Here is a 22,214-nt window from a genome sequence, read left to right on the forward strand (position 1 = left end):
GGGGCAAGGGGGCAGCCACAGGAGAACATGTGGGGTCCCCTCCCTTCAAAAGCAAAGGGTCTGACAGGGTAGGAGGCACCTGACAGCCTCTCACTACCTCAATCCAATGCAAGCCAAAACCCTGGGCATCCTCCCAGCTCTGCTTCCTCTCCGCCCCACATCCAGCAAGGGGCTGTGAGTTCAGGGCAGGGACACACAGGCCACTGCACTTAGTCACCACTACAGCCCAGGGCCCGGCCACCCCTCAACCCAGGGGACCACAGCCTGGAATCCACACTTCCGCAATGGCAGCATGACACAAGCTGGGGGTCTTCCTGGAACCGGGTCACTCCCCTTCTTAGGAACCGTCCATGACTCCCCCTGTCTTTAGGTTGAAGGATCTATCCAGGCCTCCTGCCATCCCAAGCTTGCCCCTTCACACCCACGTCCTGGCCTACTGCCCCCTCTCCCCACTCACTGGCAACTGTCTCCAGCTCAGGCCTCATTCCTCTAGGCTAGCCCCTCAGGGAAGTTTCCTGTTGGACCCCAGGGTAGGCCAGATGCTCCTTCGCCTGCCCCTGTGGCACTGGACCCTCAGTGTAATCTCTCCTTGCCTCCTCCACCAGACTGTGAGCCCCTCGAGGGCAGGTCCAGGGCTGCCTCTTTCGTCTGCGGTGCTCACCAAGGCTGTGCATTCGGGAGGCCACTGTGGCCTTACAGACCACATCTGGCCAATGGGCTAAGGGATGACCAGCAAGTCTGCCAGGCCTCACAGGGTTTGGGTCCTGGCCTCAGACTGACCATCCATCAAATGGGGATGCCCCACCCCACCCCCATCAAGTCTTCCCTTTGCAGCAGGCTTTGAAAACCACACAAACAAGGTGGTTTGCTTCTTCCCAAGCCTCTCCTAAGTTCCGCCCTGGCCCTAGTCAGCAGAGAGGTCTTTCCTGCCGCTGCAGCTTTCTGGCAAGAGGAATGTCAGCACACTGTGCTTCCCGCCGGAGAGGAAGGCAGGAAATGGACAGCACTCGGCCCAGCTCTTGGAACTGCCTGAGCTTCTGCCACTGACAAGCCCTCATTTACTGGGCTTTGATCCTCCCTGGAAACACACCATCCCACCCCACGGCGCTCAGTCCCCAGGGCTCTCTACTGGGCATCGAGTCTCTACTTGGTTACCACTGATGCCAAGGAGCTCACTACTTTGTTAAGTTGGCAAGTGGTCGAATCCTCTTCCATACAAAGACTCAATTGGCCTCCCTCTTCTTTTCTCTGAAGGATCTGAGATCTAAGGGCTGAAGCCTGGCAGAGGCAGGTCTGAGCATCTTTTTTCTTTTTCTTTTTTTTTTTTTTTAAGCTTTCTTTCTTTCTTTAAGTAATCTCTACATCCAAAGTGGGGCTCAAACTCACAACCCCGAGATCAAGAGTCACACACTGTTCCGACTGAGGCAGCCGGATGCCCCTGGTCTAAGTATCTTCTATATGGCCGAACTTCAGATACTTCAGGTCAGTCATCAGAGCCCTCCTGAGGCTGCTCCTTTCCCAGAGAAACCCCAGATACATCTGCAGGAAATGAGGAGAGTGCTCCCTGTAATCTCAATAGGAAAGGCCCAGCCCATGTGTATCTATCACTCCCTTTTATTTTTGAATCATTTCTTGGGTTTCTGGACCATACACATCATATGCTTCTTCTCCCCACTCCCCCACAACTATGGGGAGGGTTCTCTGGAGGCAGACCTCAGAGGCGGGTGGACTCGGCTGGCAGGAATGAGAACCCCCGGGAATGGGGGGACATACGAACTCCTATTGTGTCCCACTACAATGGAAAGTATCTGGGGATGTCCAGAGCAGAATGCGATGAGCTTCTGGCAAAGGGAGTTGGGATCCCCCAAGACTGTCTTTTGCAGAGAAGGCTCAGTCTTTAGCCCTTGGACGTCTGCTGGGTCTCGGCAGTGCCAGTCTCTATCCTGAGTGTGGTCAGCCCCCAGGTTCCCACCTCCACAGAGCTGACGGAGCAGGCGCAGAGCGAGCTGTTCTGGAACACAGACCTGGCCAAGGCATTATCCAGACCAGGGCACTCCAGTGGCTCCCACTACCCCCGGATGGAGCCCACAGTCCTCCAACAGGTCCAGCAAACACCGCCAGCACACTCTCCAGCCCGCCTCCTACTGAGAACCTACCTACCCTCACCTCACTGGGATAGCATCCCAGACTGTGCTGCCCCCAGGAATCCTCTCCATTTCCTGCTACAGGGCATGGGTTACCCGTCAAGTCTCTGTGGTAGGCCAGGTGCTCCCAGGGGCAGACTGTGATTGATGAGTTCTGGCCTAGACTCAAGCCCCCTGCCCTCACAGAGATGGCTCATCACTACCACTAACTACAGTCCCATCTGCTTCTGGACCTCCATTCTGCAACTATATCAAGTCTGGACTTGATCGGGGATGGCAAATACACAGGTCACACACTACCACTTACATCCCCGTGTTCACGGCAGACGTTGCCCATCAGTATCTGCCGAGCCCGCACACAGCTTCAGAATCAGTCTCAACAGTGTTCCAGCAGCCTCCACCCACCAATCAGGGCTGGCGACTGAACAGAAACACTGCCTGCTTTTGAGAGAAGATGGCTAGAGGTTCTCTTTCTCCCTCCATCATTCCCCCCTTTTCTCTTCTTCTCTAGTCTCTCTCTAGACCATCAGACTTGTATCTGACTGCTGCGGAAGAACACCGGGATGTGGAACCAGTAAGCCTGGGCTGAGACTCCGATCACGGCCCGCAGCTGATAACTCTGTCCAGGTCATTCACCTTTCCCAGTCCCACTCTCCCAATCAGCCAGCCACGTCTCCTCGGCAGAAACGCTGGGATCAAAATGAAAGTAAGCTGCATGTCTAAAAACACTCCATAGCTGAAAACAATCCCTGGAATTTAAAACAAAACAAGAACAAAACAGCCCGTACTCAGTGCTCCCTTCTTCGTGACCCCTGCCCTCCTGCCATGCCCCAACTCTTGACTTAGATAGAAATCCTCATTGGAGGGTGCCTCCCTTAGAACTACCTTAGGGCCAAGAAGCTAGGGGCCCACCCAGACCAGCAGGCCTGGCCAAAACTAAGCGGAGTGTGCCAGATGTGCAGCCCAACTGACTTCAGCTGCATGGGGAAAAAAAAATGCCACTGCTTGATTATGTAAAATCCATCTGGATCCACAGCAGAAAATCCAAGTTGGAAAGGCCCTCACAGACCATCTGGTCCACCCTGCTTCATCTCCTAGTGAGGAATCGGGGGCCCAGAGATAGGGAGCAACTTGCCCAAGGTCACTCAGTAAGTCACGGACAAGCAGGGGACTAGAACAAGTGTCCTCAGGCTACCGTCTCCTGTATCCTTCCCCACTCCAGAATACCACCCCTGGACTCTCCAAGCCTGGTCAGAATGAGGATCTAGAGCTTTGGGGCTGGCTGGGCTCCCCACCTGGCCACATGAGCAACACAAATAAACTCAGTTCAAACACCTCCCAGGTCCCTAGTGCATGCCAGATGCTGGGAAGGCCAAGATGAACGCCATCTTTTTACAAGGAACGCACAGAAGTAGAATGTCCTTGCTAAGTTCTACAGTCACTCTAAGAATACTCCCCAATATTGAGGTATGCTCAGGCTGGGTCCTAAACCACCTCTCTGCCAGTCCTCAACTTGCTACTAGACACATCTTATGCCACAGGACCAGGGCTCTGTCCACCTTAGACACCTCAACACCAAATAAGAACAAGCCAACAGATAGAACATAACGTGTGGATGGCCAAATCCTCTGACCCCAGGAGTAGCCTTGCAGACTGGCAGTCGAAGGAAGTAAGTCCCCTGGTGTTCCTTTCTGAGGGGCTGGGATGGGGGGTAGACAGCTATGCCCTCCCACCTACCCTGGATGCCTCACTGGCTTCAAAATTTAGCAGCAACTTGGCGTGGAGTCCTGATGTGAAAACTGGGCCGGCCACCATGGGACGAGATCTGGTCAAAGCTAGGTCAGCCAACCCAGGCTGGCTATTTCGGCACAAAGACCCCCCTGCCGCAGAGCTGCCCGCCCAGACTGTGGCCAAGCAGGGGAGGAAGTGCAATTGTTGGCGGCAGATAAAACCTGATAGCATCTCTACTTTCCTTCTAATATCAGAGTGGCCGCCTGCAAGAGGAGCAAGGGGCAGGGCTGGCAATCAATAGCTAATATTCCCGTCATGCGCTGGCCTGCTCCGGAAATGGGCAGTCACTACCTCCCTTCTAGAGAGATACCCTTTCCCCTCAGCAGTGACCCAGCCTGAGTAGGTCACCATCACAGCCAGGAAGCACCCTATCCACCTTCATCTTCATCTGACTGATTAGAAAACCATGTCCTCACCTGAGGAGGGCGTGCCGGGGAGGGGAACAAAGTAGGCTGAAGTCACCCAGGAAGAAGAGAGTCTGGGGAACACAGGTCCCTGCTCCTTCTCCACCACCACCCTCCCAATTCTTGGAGGTTCATCCTGACTAGCGTTCAGAAAATACCTCCAGTCAAGAGGATCCAGAAGTTACCTCTGTTTGATGGTGGCTGGAAGTAGCCAAATAAGGACAGGAATCAGTCTGGGCTTTCTGACCACACACCCCTGAACGTCACAGGGGAGGGCCCAAGAAGTATGTCTGGAATTAGGCCTTAACCATGGACAATTATACCAAAGCAGGAAGTTAAGAGCTGCCCACATATCAGGCAGACCTTCCCTTGCCCCAGACTCAGGCCAAAATAGAAGCCAACAGCCTATTTAAAAACGACAGCTGGCTACTGTCCACCTCTTCCCACCACAGCAGCTTGCTCTGGGCACCCAGATGCCAGCAAGCAGCCTCCACAGGCATGCACACAGGTGGAGCCTGGCACCCAGGGCTCTGTCCACCAGGCAGGAAAGCCACAACTGCACTGTATTCAGGGTCCATGGCCTCATGTGGGAGGATGTGTAAGCCTGGGAAAGAAGGTCTAAGCAGATAGAACACCTGTGGGAAAGACCACCAGCTAGGTACAGAACACCCATCTGCAGTGGCCAGGAAGATGGCTGCCCCTTGGCATGGATGACTGTCTCAGACAGCGGCCCCTGGGCTTCCCTTCCGGGGAAAGGGCAGAAACCTGTCTGGGGTCCATGGGTTTCCAAGGATTTGAATGTCTCATTCTCTTCCAAGTCTGGCCCCTCTTCCCGATGCCTTACCCCAAGCCAAGCCCCAAGTAATGCCTGGTCTGGCCTAACCTAGAGCCTACACACTCCATTTCCGGGGCTGTGCTCCTTTCCACCCCAGGGCAAGGCTCCAGCTTGGGCGGCATGCTAGGACTGTATGCAGATACACACGTGGCCATCCAAAGCCCTCAACCGCCATCCCTGTGCCCCTCTCACTCCCCTCACTGCCATCATAGTGGTAGGCAACCTGCTCTTTCTGGTTCTGGGCAACACCCAAATTTCACTGATTCCTCCTCTGATGGTGAGCAGCATGTCCAAACCCTTCTCTCCTGGGAGTCAAGATCAATTGAAATGTGAAATCTTACAAAACAGAAGTGTCATCTAGGTCATCTCCCATACCCTTAACATCTCCAAGAGGGGTCTGTCCCCCTTGCTTAAATATCTTAGTAACAGGGAGCCCCTGCCTCCCACAGCCTGCGTCTCACTGCTGGACGCACAAGGTGTGGAAGTCTAGCTTACACCAAGCAAAAGTCTCCTTGGACTGTGCATCAGTGCTCCCAGTTTTGAATTTTTGGGCTTCACAGAGAGATCTTGGCCTTCTTTTCTACACAACGGCTCTTTCCACATTCTTATCTGGAAGTGCTAGCCTTTCAAAGTGGTGGGGAACATGGGTAGGTTCTCAAACCCCGCCACAGACAGGTTTGAACGAATGAAATGTTACACTCCAAGAAGCTCCTTCACGCTGATACCGCTCGGAGATGGCATTCCCCAGTCTCAGCCTGGTTAAAATCAATGAGCCCGCCCCCCGGCAGCTGCCAGGGAACCGCCAAGATGGGCGAAGAAGGAGGCACAGAGGGGCCAGCAGCCACACCCAACCCTGACAAGACAAAGTCCCCACAGGACAACAAGGTGTCTTTTGGAGAAGACCAGGCTCTCACCCCACGTGGGACCTGCCCCTGCCTTTGGCGGGCAGAGTGCAGGCACAGATGCTCGCGGGATGCCGACTGTGATCACACTCGGAAAAAATCAAGCGGTTAACCAGAGGGAAAGGATTCTGAGACCTGCCAGGATGGTGGGTTTTTTGTTTTTTTTAGATTACGCCTAAGGTTTGTAGTTTGGACAGGCAAAGTAAACAATGACGATGACAGCAGCAACAAAACAGAAACAAAGAACAGTTTACTTGTTTAAAAAAAAAAAAAGCCTTTTGTTATAAAAGACAGCTCCCCACGGCCTTGGAAGCAGCCCCACCGCCTCCCTGACCAGGGGCGGGCTGTGCCTTCGAAGCTGGTGTGAAGGAAACCAGCTCGGGCAGAAGTGACAGCACGTGCGGAGGGGAGAGTGGGGGCTGCTCTCCATCTCTTTTCTCCCCTCCTCAGGTTTTGGAAGGGGTGGAGAAAGGGATGGGAAGGGCTGGAACCAGCATAAAGCAACTGTATTTAGACCATGGCAAACTGAGCTACTCTTTACTTGTCTCTCCCTCCCTCCCTCCCGCCTGCCTGGGCCTGGCCTGGAGCGAAAGGAGCATGAGACCGAGGGGGCCCAGCACATACCTGAAAGAAACCCGGCGGGATGGGGCCTCCCGGCATCCCATCGTTGGGGGGAATGTTGCCAAGCACAGGGCTCGGGGCGGCGGCTGCACTCTGTGGAGACAAGGAGGTGGAGAGTGAGAGGCTGCACCCACCGAGAGACCCAGAGCTCCGAACCCCGGCCCCCAGTTCTCCCCGTCGGCCCGCGTCCTCCACACACCCTCCTCAAACACCACCTTCCCAGGGGTGTCTCTCACTGGGCAAGTGGTGGACTCTCCCACCTCTGTTTTCTCATCTTTACAATGGGAGAACAGCATCCACCGCTGCGCACGCGCACCGCAGAGCCCAGCACGCAGCCACTGCTGCTGACGTACGGACGCTGCTGCTGACGTACGGACGCCCTGCCTAACCCACTCAGCTGCTTTATGAAGCCCCGCACGGCGGCCGAGGCGCTTTATAAATGCTTGTGCCCTCTCCAACAGGATGCGTGCTGTATCAAGAGCACATCCATCACTACCCACAACTTAATGAACAAACAGACAGCCTGTTGGGAAACGTCCCCGGAGGGGTCGAAGGAGAGCAGGGGCCTTTCGGGCCCCGTCAGGATCCTGGGTGCCACAGGAGATGAGGTGGCCCGCGCAATGGGGGTACTGGAGGCACTTTTCTTCTTAAATGCTGCTATTCCAGTGTTTACCTGGTACATCTGCCTCAGCAAATGCCTCCCGGGGGTGAACAGACGTCGTTCGCCCCAGCCTGGCCTCCTTCCAGACAATCTGTGTCCCACCTGCCATGTGGTCAGCATGTCTGAGCCTGGGCCCGCATGCACACAGGCAGGGTGAGGCTGATGGGGCGAGTCACACACCTCCCGCCGCCCCCTCTCCCCCCACACCCTGGCCACCACGGCTGGTGCCCTGCTTACACACCCCTCCGCCCCCCAAGCACTCCTCCCGCAGGACCCCCCACTCCCACCTCAATGTCACCAATCACACACACACCCCACTGAGAGTTTGAAACTCAATCACCAATGGCCTCCCAGGGGTCTGAGGGGTTCTCTGGGACCCCTGGGGTCAGGAAACAGACCACCTCTTTTTTTCTTACAAATGCCGCAGGAATTCTTCTTCCCTTTCCTCAGCCAGGAAATAGGAACCAGAACTCCTAACTTCCAACTTTGATAGAAGGAAATGAGTTAATGTGTGAATCCCATGGACACACTACCTGTAGCAAGATGAACAGACACCCCCGGGGGACCCGTGCATCTGGGCTCCAGTGCCGTTACCTGTACTAGCAACAGAGGGCCTTGGGCAAGCCGCTTGGCCTTCCCGCCCAGCTTCCTGTGCAAAGTGGGTATCGCTGTTGTCCTGCCTGTTCATCAGGGTTGTGGGGGACTAAGGGACAGGGTGGGCTGAGTTTGTGAACTGGGAAAGCTTGGTAATCTGGAAGCAAGGAGGGCTCAGTATGGGCATGCACTGGGTGTCTTAACAGACCCAGCAAAAGAGACTGGGGAGGGGATGGGCTGGCCACGTGTGCCCAGCATCTCAAAATGCTTCTGCCTACCGAAAGGCGACCCTCTCTGTAAATAAAGAGATTCGCCAACCATCCTGCCATGTGTTACAAGCATCCCCAAACATCACGAATGAGGTCTTCCCACCTTCCTGGGTGAGAGTCCCACTTAGAAGGAGGAGGGGCCAGCAGGCCTCTGCCTAGCCCCCCCCAACCCAGGACCCAGTATTATCTGGGTGAGGGCCCCCTGGGGGAGTACACCCGGCTATCCATTAGCTGCACTGTTCGTCTGTGGTTGGTGGTTCTGTGCAAATGCAACTTTTCAGGATTTACAGCCAACAATCATCCCTCGGAAGCAGGGGCAAGAAAGTTTGAAAGAAAAATTGGAGTGAGGTAAACAGGTACCCACGTTTTCTTCAAGTTCTGTCAGAGACGGGTTTTATATTTAACTCTTTAACCCTTCAGGAACTTAGTTTGGTACAGAATATAGATTTTGCTCCTCAGGCAGTGGCCTCAGTATGATTTTGCCCCACTCATTTGAAATCCGGAGGCAAAATCCTTACAAAGGCTTGGGTCTATATCTGTGCTTTTAAATTCTGTCCTACGTGTCTCTATTGTTCCATCCTCACGATGGGAGTTTCACCGTGTATCTTACTTTCCCCTCCAATTCTTCAGTGGAAGTTTTCTGGCTCATTTTCACCTACCTATCCCTCCAAACATCAGATCACCTATAAAAGTCACCCTCCTGTTGAAAGAAAAAAGTTCACATATGTATACACACACACACAAATACACACACGTTGATGCATGTGTGTATATATATATACATATATACATATGCATACACACAAATCTGGAGGAGAAATGCTGTCTTTCCTCAAACACATGCCCTCCCAGGACATGGTCTTTCTCCAGTTACTCACACCTTCATGCAAGCCCCGCAGTGGAGCAGGTGGGGGGCAGGGGCGGGAGGACGACAATATTATCAGGAAGGTGGGAGTAGGTGACATGGGGAAAACCAAAATCCAGTCTTGTTTAAACTGACTAAATGTTTTATTCAACAAATGTGGCACCGACATGTTTGCAGGACAATGACAGGAAAAATGGAACTCCTGACTGGGGAGGCCCTGGGTGGTATGCCCTGGGCCTGATGCTAGAAACAGGCTGGGTACTCCCCACCAACCCCTGCCCTCTCTCTCTCTGAACTCCCAGGCGGCCTCTGAGGTGGACACAAGCACCCTCGCCTGAGAGATGGAGACACAAGCGTCTGGTGAGGAGAGTGGGCTCAAGACAGCCCTCTCCCGTTTGTCCTCCTCCACCCGGATCTACTCCACCCCAGCCTTCAAGCCAGAACCATGCTGTTTTTACGGAAAGATCTGGAAAGCCTCACCAATTTGATTCTTTAAATTAGCATTTATCATTTAGTATACGACACTTCCTTATTATAGAACACAGCAAAGGAAAAAGAAAATTAGCCACCGTGCTTTGTTAAAGAATGTCAAGAACACTTCCCCTTCTCATTACACGGCCAAAGAAAACATGAGTTTTTAATGAGTCTAATATTATGTAGAGGCAACGTTATTTAACCCATTTAATTAACAGGCATCACATCGGTGTTTGCTACCTTGGTAGTTACAATATGGTACCTCTCCGGTATTTGGACTCATTGTTTGGATCACTACCTTTTGAAATGGGTCTATGCCGACCACTTGTAGATCTTTCTTTATGGGAGGACGTTCATGTCCCTTGCTATTGGTATATTTGACTTTTTCCTTAGTGATATATAAGAGCTCTTTATATTTTAAGGATACAACATAAGGATATTTTAGAATTAAAAACAAACAACTTTTTAATGAAAATTTGGACCCGGGAGCATGACTTACAAGGCTCCCTCCCTCCGAGATCTCCTTTCCCTACAAAATCAGAAGTGAGTCCATGGTCCTCTGAATGTCAGGGCTGGGGTAACCGTGGTTCCAGAACATGGATGGTGCAATTCTCTGACATCTGGGTGGAGGACAGATTTTTGCTAGCCTCCAATGAAAGGAAAGCCATGTTAACAGTGATCAAGGTAGCAGGAAGCTGAGGAGACTTTTATCATTCAAAGCCTTGTCCAGCAGCAAAAATAAGCAAAATAATTAACCTGAATTATGACAGTTACTGCTATTCTTTGATTATGAAGGAAATATGTGCTCATAACAGAAAACTTTCAAAAGGGCAGAAAAGTACGAAGCAGCAAATGAAAAGCAGCAGCTGGTGTTACAGGGCAACAAAAGGGTTAAGTACTAACTGTGGTTCACAAAACTGAATCCATAGACCCCCTCCTCCCACCCCCACACCTGCCAGCAGGGGCTGTTTTACCCATCTCTGAGATGTGAGGCATACAGCAGGTGTTCAATAAATGATTACGACTTTTATTATTCAAAGACCTGCTCAAACCTGGCCATCTGGAGCCAGGCCTTTCCGGATTGCTAGGAATCGGCCTCTCCCTGCGGTTTCCAGCTTTGAGTTAGAGCTCCATTAAGGCACTCAGCAAAGCGTCTCATGTGAGTTTTCTCTAAAAACACAAAACCCAAACCGAAAGCCCCTGACGTTCACTGAGGCCTACAGCTTTCGGGGCTGTGGAGGGTGCAGGTGAGGGAACCCTCCCACTGGAGCAGGGCAGTAAAGAGCACTGGATTCTGAAGCCAGAGACCTCCCTGTGAGCTCGGGTCCCTGCTGGGAGCCTCAGTTTCCCCATGCGTCCAATGGCCGGGTTAGACAGGACCACCTCTGGGGCCCTTCTGAGCCGCTCTTCCCAGCCCAGTCTGCGCACCCAGGGGGCAGGGACTGGAAAGTGCAGCCCGTGCGTGAACAGGAGAGTCCTCTCTCCAGAAGACTCTGAATTTTAACTCTTCTCTGTTCATTACAGAACACTTAAAGGATAAAGATTAGAAACCTTCTTGTTATCAGAGGCTGCAGGTAAGATCTGATGACATCTGAGCTCGCCCCACCCAGGCCCTCCTCACCCACATTTATCTATATATGCATACATACACGGACTAAAAAAAGCAGAATCAAATCAGGCATGCAGTTTGGTAACTCACGCATTTTTTAAAAAACTAACTTCAAATTCTTTTCTACATAGAAAACAGGCCTTGCACCGGATGGCATGGCCCGCTCCAGCCAGCTGCCTCCTCTAAGACTCGGGGGTCAGAGTTCACGTGTGAAGCTCAAGGTGCCTTCGGACCGCTGCCTGAAGCTCCTCCAGCTCCCCTGTAAAGGATCATATTTTTGTTCGTGGCCTGGGAGCCTTCCAAGGAGGGGCGAGCCCACAAGCCTCTCCCTAAAGAGTAGGGCTTCTTTATGATCCCACGGTGGTTACACAGCCAGCCAGCAGGGCCGGGGCTCACCGCGGCACTGCAGCCTGCCCGCGTGCTCCAGACCCAGGCCAGCTGGTCTCACACGTGCCCTCCAACGGCAGGCGTCCCGCACTAGCAAATCTGCTTTTCAGTGGTGACCACCCCTGCAGGGCACCCTCCACTAACCCACCCAACACCACGAGAGTACAAACGCACTTGGCAAGTCCCAGACGTGGTGCCGGGCCCTTTCCTCGCTCGGTACCAACAAGTCCCCTGTGGCTCCAGGACCAATAGGGTCAGTCCAGAGGAACCAGGAGACAAGCTCCCAGAAGCCTCCGGTCTCATATCGCACAGTATCTCGTGACAGGTAATGCATGCTCATGCTTACTTCCAGAAGTGTGGGTCTGGGGGATTCTCCCTGCAAGGTGTTATCTTCCAGCCCCACCCCAAGAACCCCAGTTCTCCTCACTCACTATCCAGCATGGGACCCTCCCCCCCATTTTCACTGTTTTAAAATGATCCTCAGGGCGCCTGGGTGGCACAGTCGGTTAAGCAACTGACTCTTGGTTTCGGCTCAGGTCGTGATCAGGGTTCTGAGATCGAGTCCTGCATTGGGCTCCACACTCAGTACAGAGTCTGCTTGGAATTCTCTCTCCCTCTCCCTCTACCCCTCCCACTCATGCGTGTTCTCTCTCTCTCTCACACATAAATAATCTTTAAAATAAATAAAAACAGAAATAGAAATGATCCTCTGCACACGAAGCCCCTAGAAAACTGAATAAAACCAAATGCTCAGAGTGAACCGCAGGACTCCTGCCAGTTTGGCCAGCCCCTCCTGATTTACAAGGCTGCAAAACGGAACTTTGTTCTGCAATCCCCTCCCTCCTCGCCCCACCCCAATACTCAGGCCTCGGCGTGTAGCAACATAGAGCCCACATGCAAAACCACCAAGTAAAGCCTTTCTTGACTGAAACTCAACACAGGCCATGTGGCCAAGCATGCAGGACGCCACAGGGTGTGTGGCATATGGCTGGGTGTGCACAGCTGGGAAAGAGAGGTCACTTAGAGGAGTGAAGGCACCCTCCTGCTGCGTACGTGAGAAGGGCAAGGGAGAAACGAAGGTCTCTGTGGGATGCTTGTGTCCAGGGGAAGGACAGATGCTTGCACAGGTATCATCAAGACAGAGCCTTCAGCAATCTGTGCAAAATAGTGGAGTGACCTAGGTCCCTCGGGGCCGAGTTTCCTAGAGGAAATGTTAACCTTAGCAGGATAGATGAGCTGAAGATGTTGACGAGGGAGTGGCGAGAATGTCATCACCCAGAGAGAAAGGCCAAGACGGAGAGAAGTGGGGTCAAAAAAGGGAGAGGTACAGGAAGAGGCCTCTTGGTTTTAGGCACAGACCACAGAAGAGAATCGGTTCTGGAGAACAGGGGCTCTAATTCTGCAGCTTGGAGAAAACACAGAGCTGTTGCTACGTGAAGAGACAGAACCAGCTGGCATTAAAAATAGGTTCAGATGACACACGGGAGTGAATGACACAGGATCCCTGCCTCCAAATAGCCAGGGGGCTGTCACGTGGAAGGAGGAGTGGATGTCCTCTCCTGGTGCCCAGGGATGGCTCTGGGTCCAGCAGTAGGTGCTCTGAGCTACCAAAAGCTTTTCCAGTTCTGAGCATCAGAACGAGCAGCCTCAGGAAGTGGTGGCCTGGGCTAACTTGGGGTGGCTCACAGCTGGCACACAGCAAGAGCGCACTACAGCTCTGAATATGTGGCCTTGATCTCTGCTCTCCAACTCAGAGCCATGCTGACTGCCTCAGCCTCAGTTTCCCCTCTGCCACATTACCTACCACCTCCTGGTGTTTCGTGGGGATTATTAGGATAGACGAGACCTGGAATGAGGGCTCCCACTCTGGCTGCAAACCACCTACTGTGTGACCTGAGTAAGCCTTCCTGCCCCTGGCCTCTGCTCAGCTCCAAAGGAGGTGGATGACGTCCTGCAGTTTCAATGAAACAGTGGGCATCGCACTGAACTCTAAGCTGAGGCCACGTGTACGCGGAAGAAGCCCTGAGCTGCCACAGGCAGGCCATCAGGCCCACGGGAGAGCTGTCCTGACACCGGAGCTTCTTCCAAAGTCTCCTGGCTGAGGGCCTCAAGGTCGGGACGTGGAGAAGGGGTGCGGAAAGAAGCAACTATCTTTCATCTGAGCCCAGAGATCAGGAGAGGGGAGGGTGGGACTGACTCTTCAACATCCCCGCCAAGAGATCATCTCTGTTTACCAGTAAGGAAACTGAGGCACAGAGAAGCACATGATCACGAGCGGCTCTAACTTTAGTCTCCCTGTCCTTCCACCCACTCCCCCAGTCTTAGGTCCACAAACCCAAACACAGTCTCCCCATCAACCTTGCAGTTCCCGAGGAGAGTTCTGTAAGCTTTTTGACACTTAAGAAAAGAAACAACAGAGCATTACAAACACGAGGGGAGCACCATGCATTCTCTGCATTTGGGATCATCTATAGGTTTTGCTCTTCTCCCTAAGTACACGGGCTTAACCCTGCTCCTTCCAGCAAATACTTGATGGAATTGGCCTTCAGCAAGGGGTGTGGTGAGGGGTGTGGGTGTGTGTGTGTGTGTGCGCGCACACGCACGTGTGTGCACGCATGCATGTGTGCGTGTGCATGTAGGAATGCACGAACCCGCTGAAGAGTCTGCTGGATCTAATTGGCAAATTACCCTGGGAAGAGAAGGAGAAACAAGGTAGGTGGGAGCTTAAAAAGGTTACAAGTGCTTTACACACATCGGACGCACTTAGCAAACACTCGCTCCCGGGGCGGCAGGGATGCACCGAGCCTGCCAGGGCAGCAGATGACAGCGCACGGCTCTGCCCTCAAGGTCTGGAGGATGAAATGAGCTGCGGTGACAGCGAACTGAGGGGTGTGGGAAGGTGCTCCGGGCGGGTGCGGTGAGGCGGGGATTAGTGGGATCAGGGAGGCTTTATGGAAGAGGTGGCACTCAAGCCAGGGCCTTAAAGGACGGCAGGACTCGAAGATGCAGGCAGTGATACGGAGGTGAGAGATTACTGCTGTCATCTCAGCCCTCCTGGGAGCCAGGCCTCTGACAGCCTCTCCTTCAGAGCACAGATCCCGCTGAGCCTCCACCTTGTCAGAGCTCCGTCCCAGTCCAGTTTCAGGGGTAGGGGAGCTGGGGCTGGAGCTGACTCACTTCCCTCCTCCAACAGGGGGTTCTTCTGCAGAAGGGGAGTCTGGCCTAGTTTCTTCCCCTGCCTTCCCAACAACCCGGTCGGGAGTCCAACTGAGGACGTCGAGGGATTTGTCCAGGGTCATGCAGCTCAGCTCGGACAGGCCTAACTGGAAGTCAAGCCCAGATGTGCTAAAACCAGAGCCCAGTTCTCGGCCATGTCCCGGCTTCTCCGGTCTTAGTTCTGAAGCTGATGCTTAAAGAAGGTCACCCAGGAACAGAGAGGTCAGGGCTCAAGGCCCAGCCATTCCATTCTCCAGGAGCCCCTCACGATCATCTGTAAAGGGGGAGCCCTCTATCTTCTGCGGGGCGTGGGGAACGTAAACAGGACTCTCAGGCGATGGGTTCAGGTCGAGACAGGTGATCAATGAACAGAAGCCCCTGCGCCAGGGACACAGCACCAAGGCAGACAAGAGACTCGCTAAGTTTCTATGAGTCCATGAACACAGAGCAAGCCAGGGAAGGAAAGGGGGTCACAGCTATAGGAAGACATCTTCTGCTCAACAGAAGCCACTCTTCTGAGCAGTGGCCTCTCTCTACCCCATGCTAGAGAAATAGTATTTCATTTAAAAAAAAAAAAAAAAAAAAAACGCACTCCAGTCAGGACATTTCCGAAAGAAGAACTGGCTTCCTTCCCAGTGCTGAGAAGGCCACGGCCACTATCCCATCGAGCCTTGCCCATCCATCCCTGGGAGCACCCAGCTTCTTCTGGGAATGGATCAAAGGGTACCGTTTGTGTAAGAGGCGGAGCCCCACTTAATTAATACCTGGTTATACCGTGGATGCCAGCCAGGGCACCCTCCTCCGTGTGCAAACACCTCTCCAGCTAGGCCACACAGCACAGGGCGCGAGTTCTAGGCATGTACACGCAAGACAGGGGAGATTAAGGGCTAGAGGTGCCCCCACAAATGAACAGTAGAGAATGGATCAACAGCACACTATTTGTATAATGCTGATTCTCTTCTTGAAGAGAGATGAGCTCCATGGCCTGGGTTTACACCATTAGCAACACACGTGCACAGACACACACACACACACACACACACACACACACACACACACACACACAGTCTTAAAGGAGGTACTTACAACCGCAAACATGTCATAGTAGGCCAGTGACAGTTCCTTAACAAGAACACTGGCAGTTGCCTCTGCAAAGCGGAAAATTCCCTGGCGGGGACCCACACACACGCTCAGTTCCAATGACAACTTAATCCTGCCAGGACTGAGGTGTGCAGAGAACAAAAAAAAAAAAAAAAAAAAAAAAAAATCGCCTGCTTCTAGAAACTTTTAAGTTTGAAAGAAATCATTAAAGGCATGACCCTCAGGACTTCTTTTAAAAATGGGAGCCCACACTTTGTTCGGCCGGCACCAAATTTAGCGGGGACACAGTCACTTGCCTTCAGTTCATCCTCTGCTGTGACAAGACGAAAATGCAGTCTGTAAAGTACGCCGGGGTCCCCTGATGTCAAGGCCAGAGAAGCGGACACTGGGCCAGGGAGGGTGCGTCAAGGCAGGGGCCGGGCGGGGCGCTGGTGAGGGGCCCAGCAGCGCGGTCTGCACGGCCAGCACACAGGCTCCAGGCTGAGCAGATGCCACCTACACCTTTAAAGCGCGCACTAATTGTGCTAATTTAGCTAACAGTCTCGGTTTTGTCCCCCACCCCAGTCAACCAGCATCCTCTGGTACTGCTAGAGATGCAAGCTGTTGGCCTTAGTGTTATTTTGTCAGCCATTAAACGATTCATCGGAGTCATTAATTGATTTATTACTGCTGCCTGCTCAGAGGGTTTAGCAAATAGAGAATGATGTAGGTCACAACGCGAAGGAAATTGGACCAAACACCACCATGAGAAGCTGGGCACTTAGAGAGTGTGCCACTGTCCACTCGGGCAGCCCTCCATGCCCAGCTGTCAGATGGGGGGACAGCAGAGCTGGCGCTCCTGCCTGAAATCCAGGTGCCAGACTGCCTCCTGCTCAGGAGCCAGTGCTGCCAAAGATGTAGAAGGGAGAGAACCTTGTCCAGAGGCCCCTGGCAGCTGGGTCCCTGGCACCTGCCAGGCACGATCACCAGCAGCTGAGTAAAAGGGGGAGAGAAGCCTCCACTGGCCCCCACCCAGTAGGTGCTGGGTTGCAACAGCTGCGCCTGTGTCAGCCTTCCAGGGCACTGGGGAGGCCAGGGAGAGGCCCCCCAGCCAAGGCTCCATTCCTCTAGAGGTGACAGGCTCCAGCCACGCTCTCTGTCCCTGCACTGCCCACAGGAGTGCCGGCACAGCAGGAGCTGACAGTAACAGGTGTCTCCTGATGCCTGGCCCTTCAGGACTGCTCTCTGACCCTCGAAACAGTCCTAGCAGGTGGGTGGCATTACCGTCCCCGTGCTGGCGAAGAAAACAAGCATTACATAGCAGGCCAGGGAGCCACAGTCCTGGGCATCAAACCCAGGTCCACCTGACTTCAAAGTCCACATTCCCTCCCCTCTATCACACCCTTTAGCTGACACCAAAGGGCACTAGAGCTCGGCCTCAACAATAACCCCACACCAAACTAGCTGGGTGAACAAGAGCAGAGCAGCCCCCCTTCTTCTCAAAGCCCCCGGTGCCTCATTTATAAAGGGACAGAGTCAAGGTGGGGGAGCCCTAAGTCTCCGTGGGGGGGGGGGGAGACTGGGATTGCAGGACTCAGTTCCTCCCACCACCCCAGCGGCGCTGGCCCATGGGGGGACGCTGATGGCCTGGCCATGCTGCCAACACAGATCACACCGCCCAGTGCCCACTTTCTGCTGTGAATGCACCTCATGCTGGGAGCAAGCTCTCCCAGGTGTCCCCTGCTGCCCTACCTGCCCTTCAAGCCCCAACCTACTGCCATAGGACTGGGAAGCCTCCCCAGAACCCGGCCAGGTACCCAGGAGCACACAATGAAGGGCTGCTGCACTGGAACAGTCCAGAGAGAAGTAACTCTCATCCCGTCCTGCTCCCAATTCCCAGGGTTGTGAGCAAACATAAGGGAGTGGTGTTGAGATGAGGGGAACTAGAATGCTCATTTTACAGAAATGTTAACACCCCCAACAAGAGGATTACAGGGTCACCAGATTCTGTGTGTGAGGGCAGGTGTGTGTGTGTGTGTGTGTGTGTGTGTGTGTACATATGTCTGTCTCTAAAGCAGGAAAGGTAAACACTCTAGTACCTTGTGTCCCTAAGGAACAAACACAGCCAGTCTGGTTGACTCAAATTCTGTGAGTGCAGGCATCAGCCCCTCAAAGACACATCACACGCCCACCCTGCTCAGTGGCACTGGAGAACAGAGCCCACCCCAGCAGGCTTTCAGAGGACCTCAGAGGGGGATTATTTCGTTTACTTCAAAAGTGATGCAGAGGGGCTGCCAAGCCAGGTCAAGGGTCCGGCAAGAGCTGATCAGCTTCAGTCCTCGATACAGCCCCAACCCGCAGAGCCCAGTCTGGGGCCTGCTGACAACCCGTGGAGCGTTCGAGGGCAAGGCAGGGGGGTCTCTTCAGAGCTCCCCCACAAAGAGGTCTACAGAAATGTGTTGGGTGTCTATCAGGTGTACAAGGCATGGCTCTCTTGCTAGCACTGCCCCGTATCTTTTGGGATCTTAGTGAGAAACCTGCTAATAATGGGGTGGGGCCATGAGCCCAGCCTGGAAGGACCAGAGACGACCTAACAGGTCAAAGGCTTCTAGGAGACAGAGGAGTTTATCTACTGAGAATTCTGATCCAAACTTGGCTTCTGAAACAGACCCAGGATTTCCCATAGAGGTGGTCTACCCCCTACTCCATACGGCATCGAAAGCACAAAGGAAAGTCTTTATAAAGAGATGCATCAGGGTCCAAGAAGTGAGATGCCTGAAGTCCTGCGGAGAAAGAATCACCTACTGTCACGTACACATATTTAGGACTCCAACTCCCAAAGGCCTTTCCTTCACCCGTATTTCCCCGATGCGCACGCCCAGCCGCCCCCTGCACAGGTCGGTGCCGCTCTCTGGACCGCTCCTCCGTGCTCTCTCCCTGGGCGATGCCTCTCCATCCCTTAAGCGTTCTTCATCACAGCACTTGTCACATCTGACTGTTAATTCCTTATTAAATTGGTCAGCTGTCTTCCCGGGGACAGGGGCAAGGATGGTGCACACAGCAGAGACAAGGTGCTGGCTCAGTAAATATTTTTTGGATGAATAAAGTCCTTGCAGAAATCCTGCTTCTCAAGAGTATCCACCACGTCTACAAAGTCAAACTCTAAGGCTAGTCACCTACTAACTTACCATTTGGCTACATCCATACAACTACTCCCTGCCCCCGCAAAATGCACCCCACAGACAGGAATCCTCTGCCAATCTGAGGACTGCCCTTCACAGCTGGACCCCCCAGACCACAGGTTTCTAAGAGATGTGGTTCCTGCGATCAGAGATGAGCCACAGGGCAAGCCCTGAGCTCACTCAGGAAGAATGTGTCCTCCTCCTCCTCCCTGATTCAATTCCTCACTTGACATGAGAACTTGAGAAGGGCAGAGAGAAGAGGGAGGGCAGAGACCAGGCTCTCTGAGCTCACAGGGTCCTCTGGTTGCCCCCTGTTCTACCCCCTCCCTGTGCTTACTATGCCCTGGGAATGGCTCCAGCCTCTCATCAACCAGGTCTCAGGTCCTCCACTCCCCAAGGGACACTGTGCTACTTTCGCGGTCTCTCCCAGACAAGGTCCCTATCACCTTCCCTTTATCTACCTATCGAACTCCTAGTCACCCATCAATGCCCAGCTCAAATGTCACCACCTCCCAGCCCCAGATCAAACACTAAAGTCCCTAAGTAGGTTCATGAGCTAGAACTCAGTATCAGAAGATACCAGTTTCCACCTGCAAGTGTCTCAGGAGGCATTCAATGGAACATTCAGTACCAATGAACTCCTAACCGAGGGCTGCTGTGGTCAAGGCAGAGAGCAGTGCAATGAGGGTTTCAGCTCCCCAGCTCCCTGGCTAATTTAGACGGGCAGGCAATTCACCCTGACTTGAGATGTTCCCCCAATACAAGACAATACCTCTACTGGGGCTGGCATGAGACTTAAAGCAAACAAAGAGATAATAAAGCACTGTGATCTCATATCAGCCCCTCCCATCCCCCCCCAACCTTCCTCTTCTCTCGTGCCCTAAGCTTCAGCCATGGGGAACACTCTCTGGCCTCCAGCTGGTACAGAGACCATCCACCCGCCCCCCCCCAGAGTGCCCACACCTCCCTGTCGCCATGTCAACCCTCCGCCTGTACCTCGGGCCACCCTGGGTGCCAGGCAGGATGATTTTTTTCATCTTCCAAGCCCACGTGAAACTCTACCTGTGACTCCTTCGGAATTTTCTACGTGGCCTTACTGTAAGGACAAAAGCTACCTCCCTGCAGGACTGTTGGTTCCAAAGAACAGAACCCAAATATTTACTATGCCTAATCATCAATAACCATCGAATAGAATGACTGGGGACTATGAAAGAGCTTTTTGGACAAAGCTAGGCCTGGCTCTTCTGGGAAATTTCTTCCTTATTTTTCTCCTTTATAAAGATGTAACTTTAACGAACAGAACAGACTTTCATAAACCCAAATGTCAAAAGGGACAAAGAGGGGCCTTATCTTCCAGTGTTTCTATGTTTTTCTCTTCAAGCAATCATTGCAGGAGAGAAACACAGAAACCTTGAAAAAGGCTTGAATTTGAATCTTGGTTTTGTCCTCGCTTGAATCTCGTGAGTCGCAGAGACATGAGAGGACTGTCCTTGATGGATGTCTAAGTAAGTGCCCCCCTCTGCCACAAATGTGTCTAAAGCAGTCTGTCTGTCTTCTGTTTTGCCTAATTCCATTTGAGACCATGGCCTGGGTCTTGTCCACTGAAGGCAGAAGTTTTTAATTAGATTTGGGTAATCCACAGGCCTTCAAAAACTTCAAATCTAGAACCTCAGAACAGGAGGGGGTCCCACAGTCCCTCTATTGTAGATGTGGCCTCCGGCTCACAGACCTGGGTCCAGGGCAGGAATCCGATCTGGGACTTTGGTATCCCAAGACATATGTACCTTGGCGGTCTCGTCTAGAAAACTGGGCAAAGAAGCCCTGCCTTCACAGAGTCTGTAAAAGTTTCTGCGGCCTCCCCTAGAACTCTGCCTGGCTTACATCCATCGGGTACTCCATAAATAACTGTGAATGGACACTCCTTCTAAACCCTCCCTCTGCCTTTGCTTTACCCAGGAAGGCCTCGCCCTGAGGGGCCCAGCCAGGCAGTGCTCCCCTGTGGAGCCCCCCGAGCGTTCCCATCCCACGCCCCGAAGTTTGCTGGCCGTGTATTCCAGCAATGGAAACAAGCCACCACTCAAGGTAGGCACCTCCCAGCAACTTGGAGGGGGGTACTCCACTCCCCCGCTTCACATCTGAGCTGTCTTGCTGGCGAAGATCACAGCGGGCAAGTGTCTTCACAAGGTCACAGTTCTTCCGGCTGGGTCCGGTCATTACAAACCCATGTCACCCACACCACCACCCTGGTGGGAACCAGATAGAAGACCTCAGTCGTGGAAGAAAAAGACCTTAACCCTGCAACCAAGCCCCCTGGTTCTGACACCAGTTTGGGGTGGGTCTCTTCAACCTTCACTTGACCACCTGTAAAATGGGAAGTGGTCACTGCCTGCCTGGCCTACCTCATGCAGGAATGTGAAGCACAAATAAAGAAACAAACACAAAACCTGATGTGACCATAAGGGCAACAGCACCCCCAGCCCCCAGCCCATCAAAGGGGTGGGAAGAAAGGAGGAAGCTGCGGTGACAAACCCCTGGCTGGCTAACCCCTCTGCCACTGTCCCTTCCCCTCACCTATAAAACTAAAGGGGTGGATTTGACTCCTGGTCCCTAAACGTGGCTGTACATCAAAAGCACCTGGGAGGTCTGCAGCCACCAAGCTGCCCACCCTCCCCAAGCTGCAGGGATCCAGCTTTTTGGGAACTCCTGCATCAGATGTTCTAGCAAATTCCTCCTAGGTTCTGTCTCTGCCCTTACCAGGGGAAAGAGACCCTGGGTCCAGTGAGGACTAGCCAGATGGGCAGGCCTCTGCTGCCCCTCACCCTCCAGGCTCCCAGGAGGCCTGCAGGAAGCCTCCGGATGCAGGTTGGGGCTTAGACAGCCGCCCAAACAGGTACGGGCCCAGATGTAATTGGCCTCTCGGTTAAGCTTTCTAATCTCATTAAAGCTGCCTGCATCATGCAGACCACAGCTCTGTACTTAATAACAGAAGAGCGCTGCCCTGCCCGAGGTAAGCTGATTAGGTCTGGGGAGACCCAAAAGGACTGGTCTGGACCACGGCCCCCGGCCCGAGTTGGACCCCTCTCTGCCCTTCCATACCATGCTGTCGTGCAGACGTCACAAACTCAGACCAAAACAAGAGGGGGCACCCTGCAAAAAGGGCAGGCAGGCAGGAAGTGTTTC

At 53.3% G+C, this 22,214-nt stretch overlaps 1 protein-coding gene across 1 annotated transcript in view; it reads right to left on the minus strand.

The window, feature by feature from the left end:
• The window catches only part of SSBP3 (single stranded DNA binding protein 3), a gene marked incomplete at its 5' end in the record, with an annotated part of 169,266 nt that overhangs the window by 42,774 nt on the left and 104,278 nt on the right, over positions 1–22,214 (minus strand). Inside the window, one exon of the mRNA XM_019795857.2 lies at positions 6,701–6,790. Within this exon, the coding sequence (XP_019651416.1) occupies positions 6,701–6,790 (90 nt within the window). The remainder of the gene's footprint in view (positions 1–6,700; positions 6,791–22,214) is intronic.

Source organism: Ailuropoda melanoleuca, chromosome 2, assembly GCF_002007445.2.
Source record: "Ailuropoda melanoleuca isolate Jingjing chromosome 2, ASM200744v2, whole genome shotgun sequence".
Taxonomy (NCBI): Eukaryota; Metazoa; Chordata; class Mammalia; order Carnivora; family Ursidae; genus Ailuropoda; species Ailuropoda melanoleuca.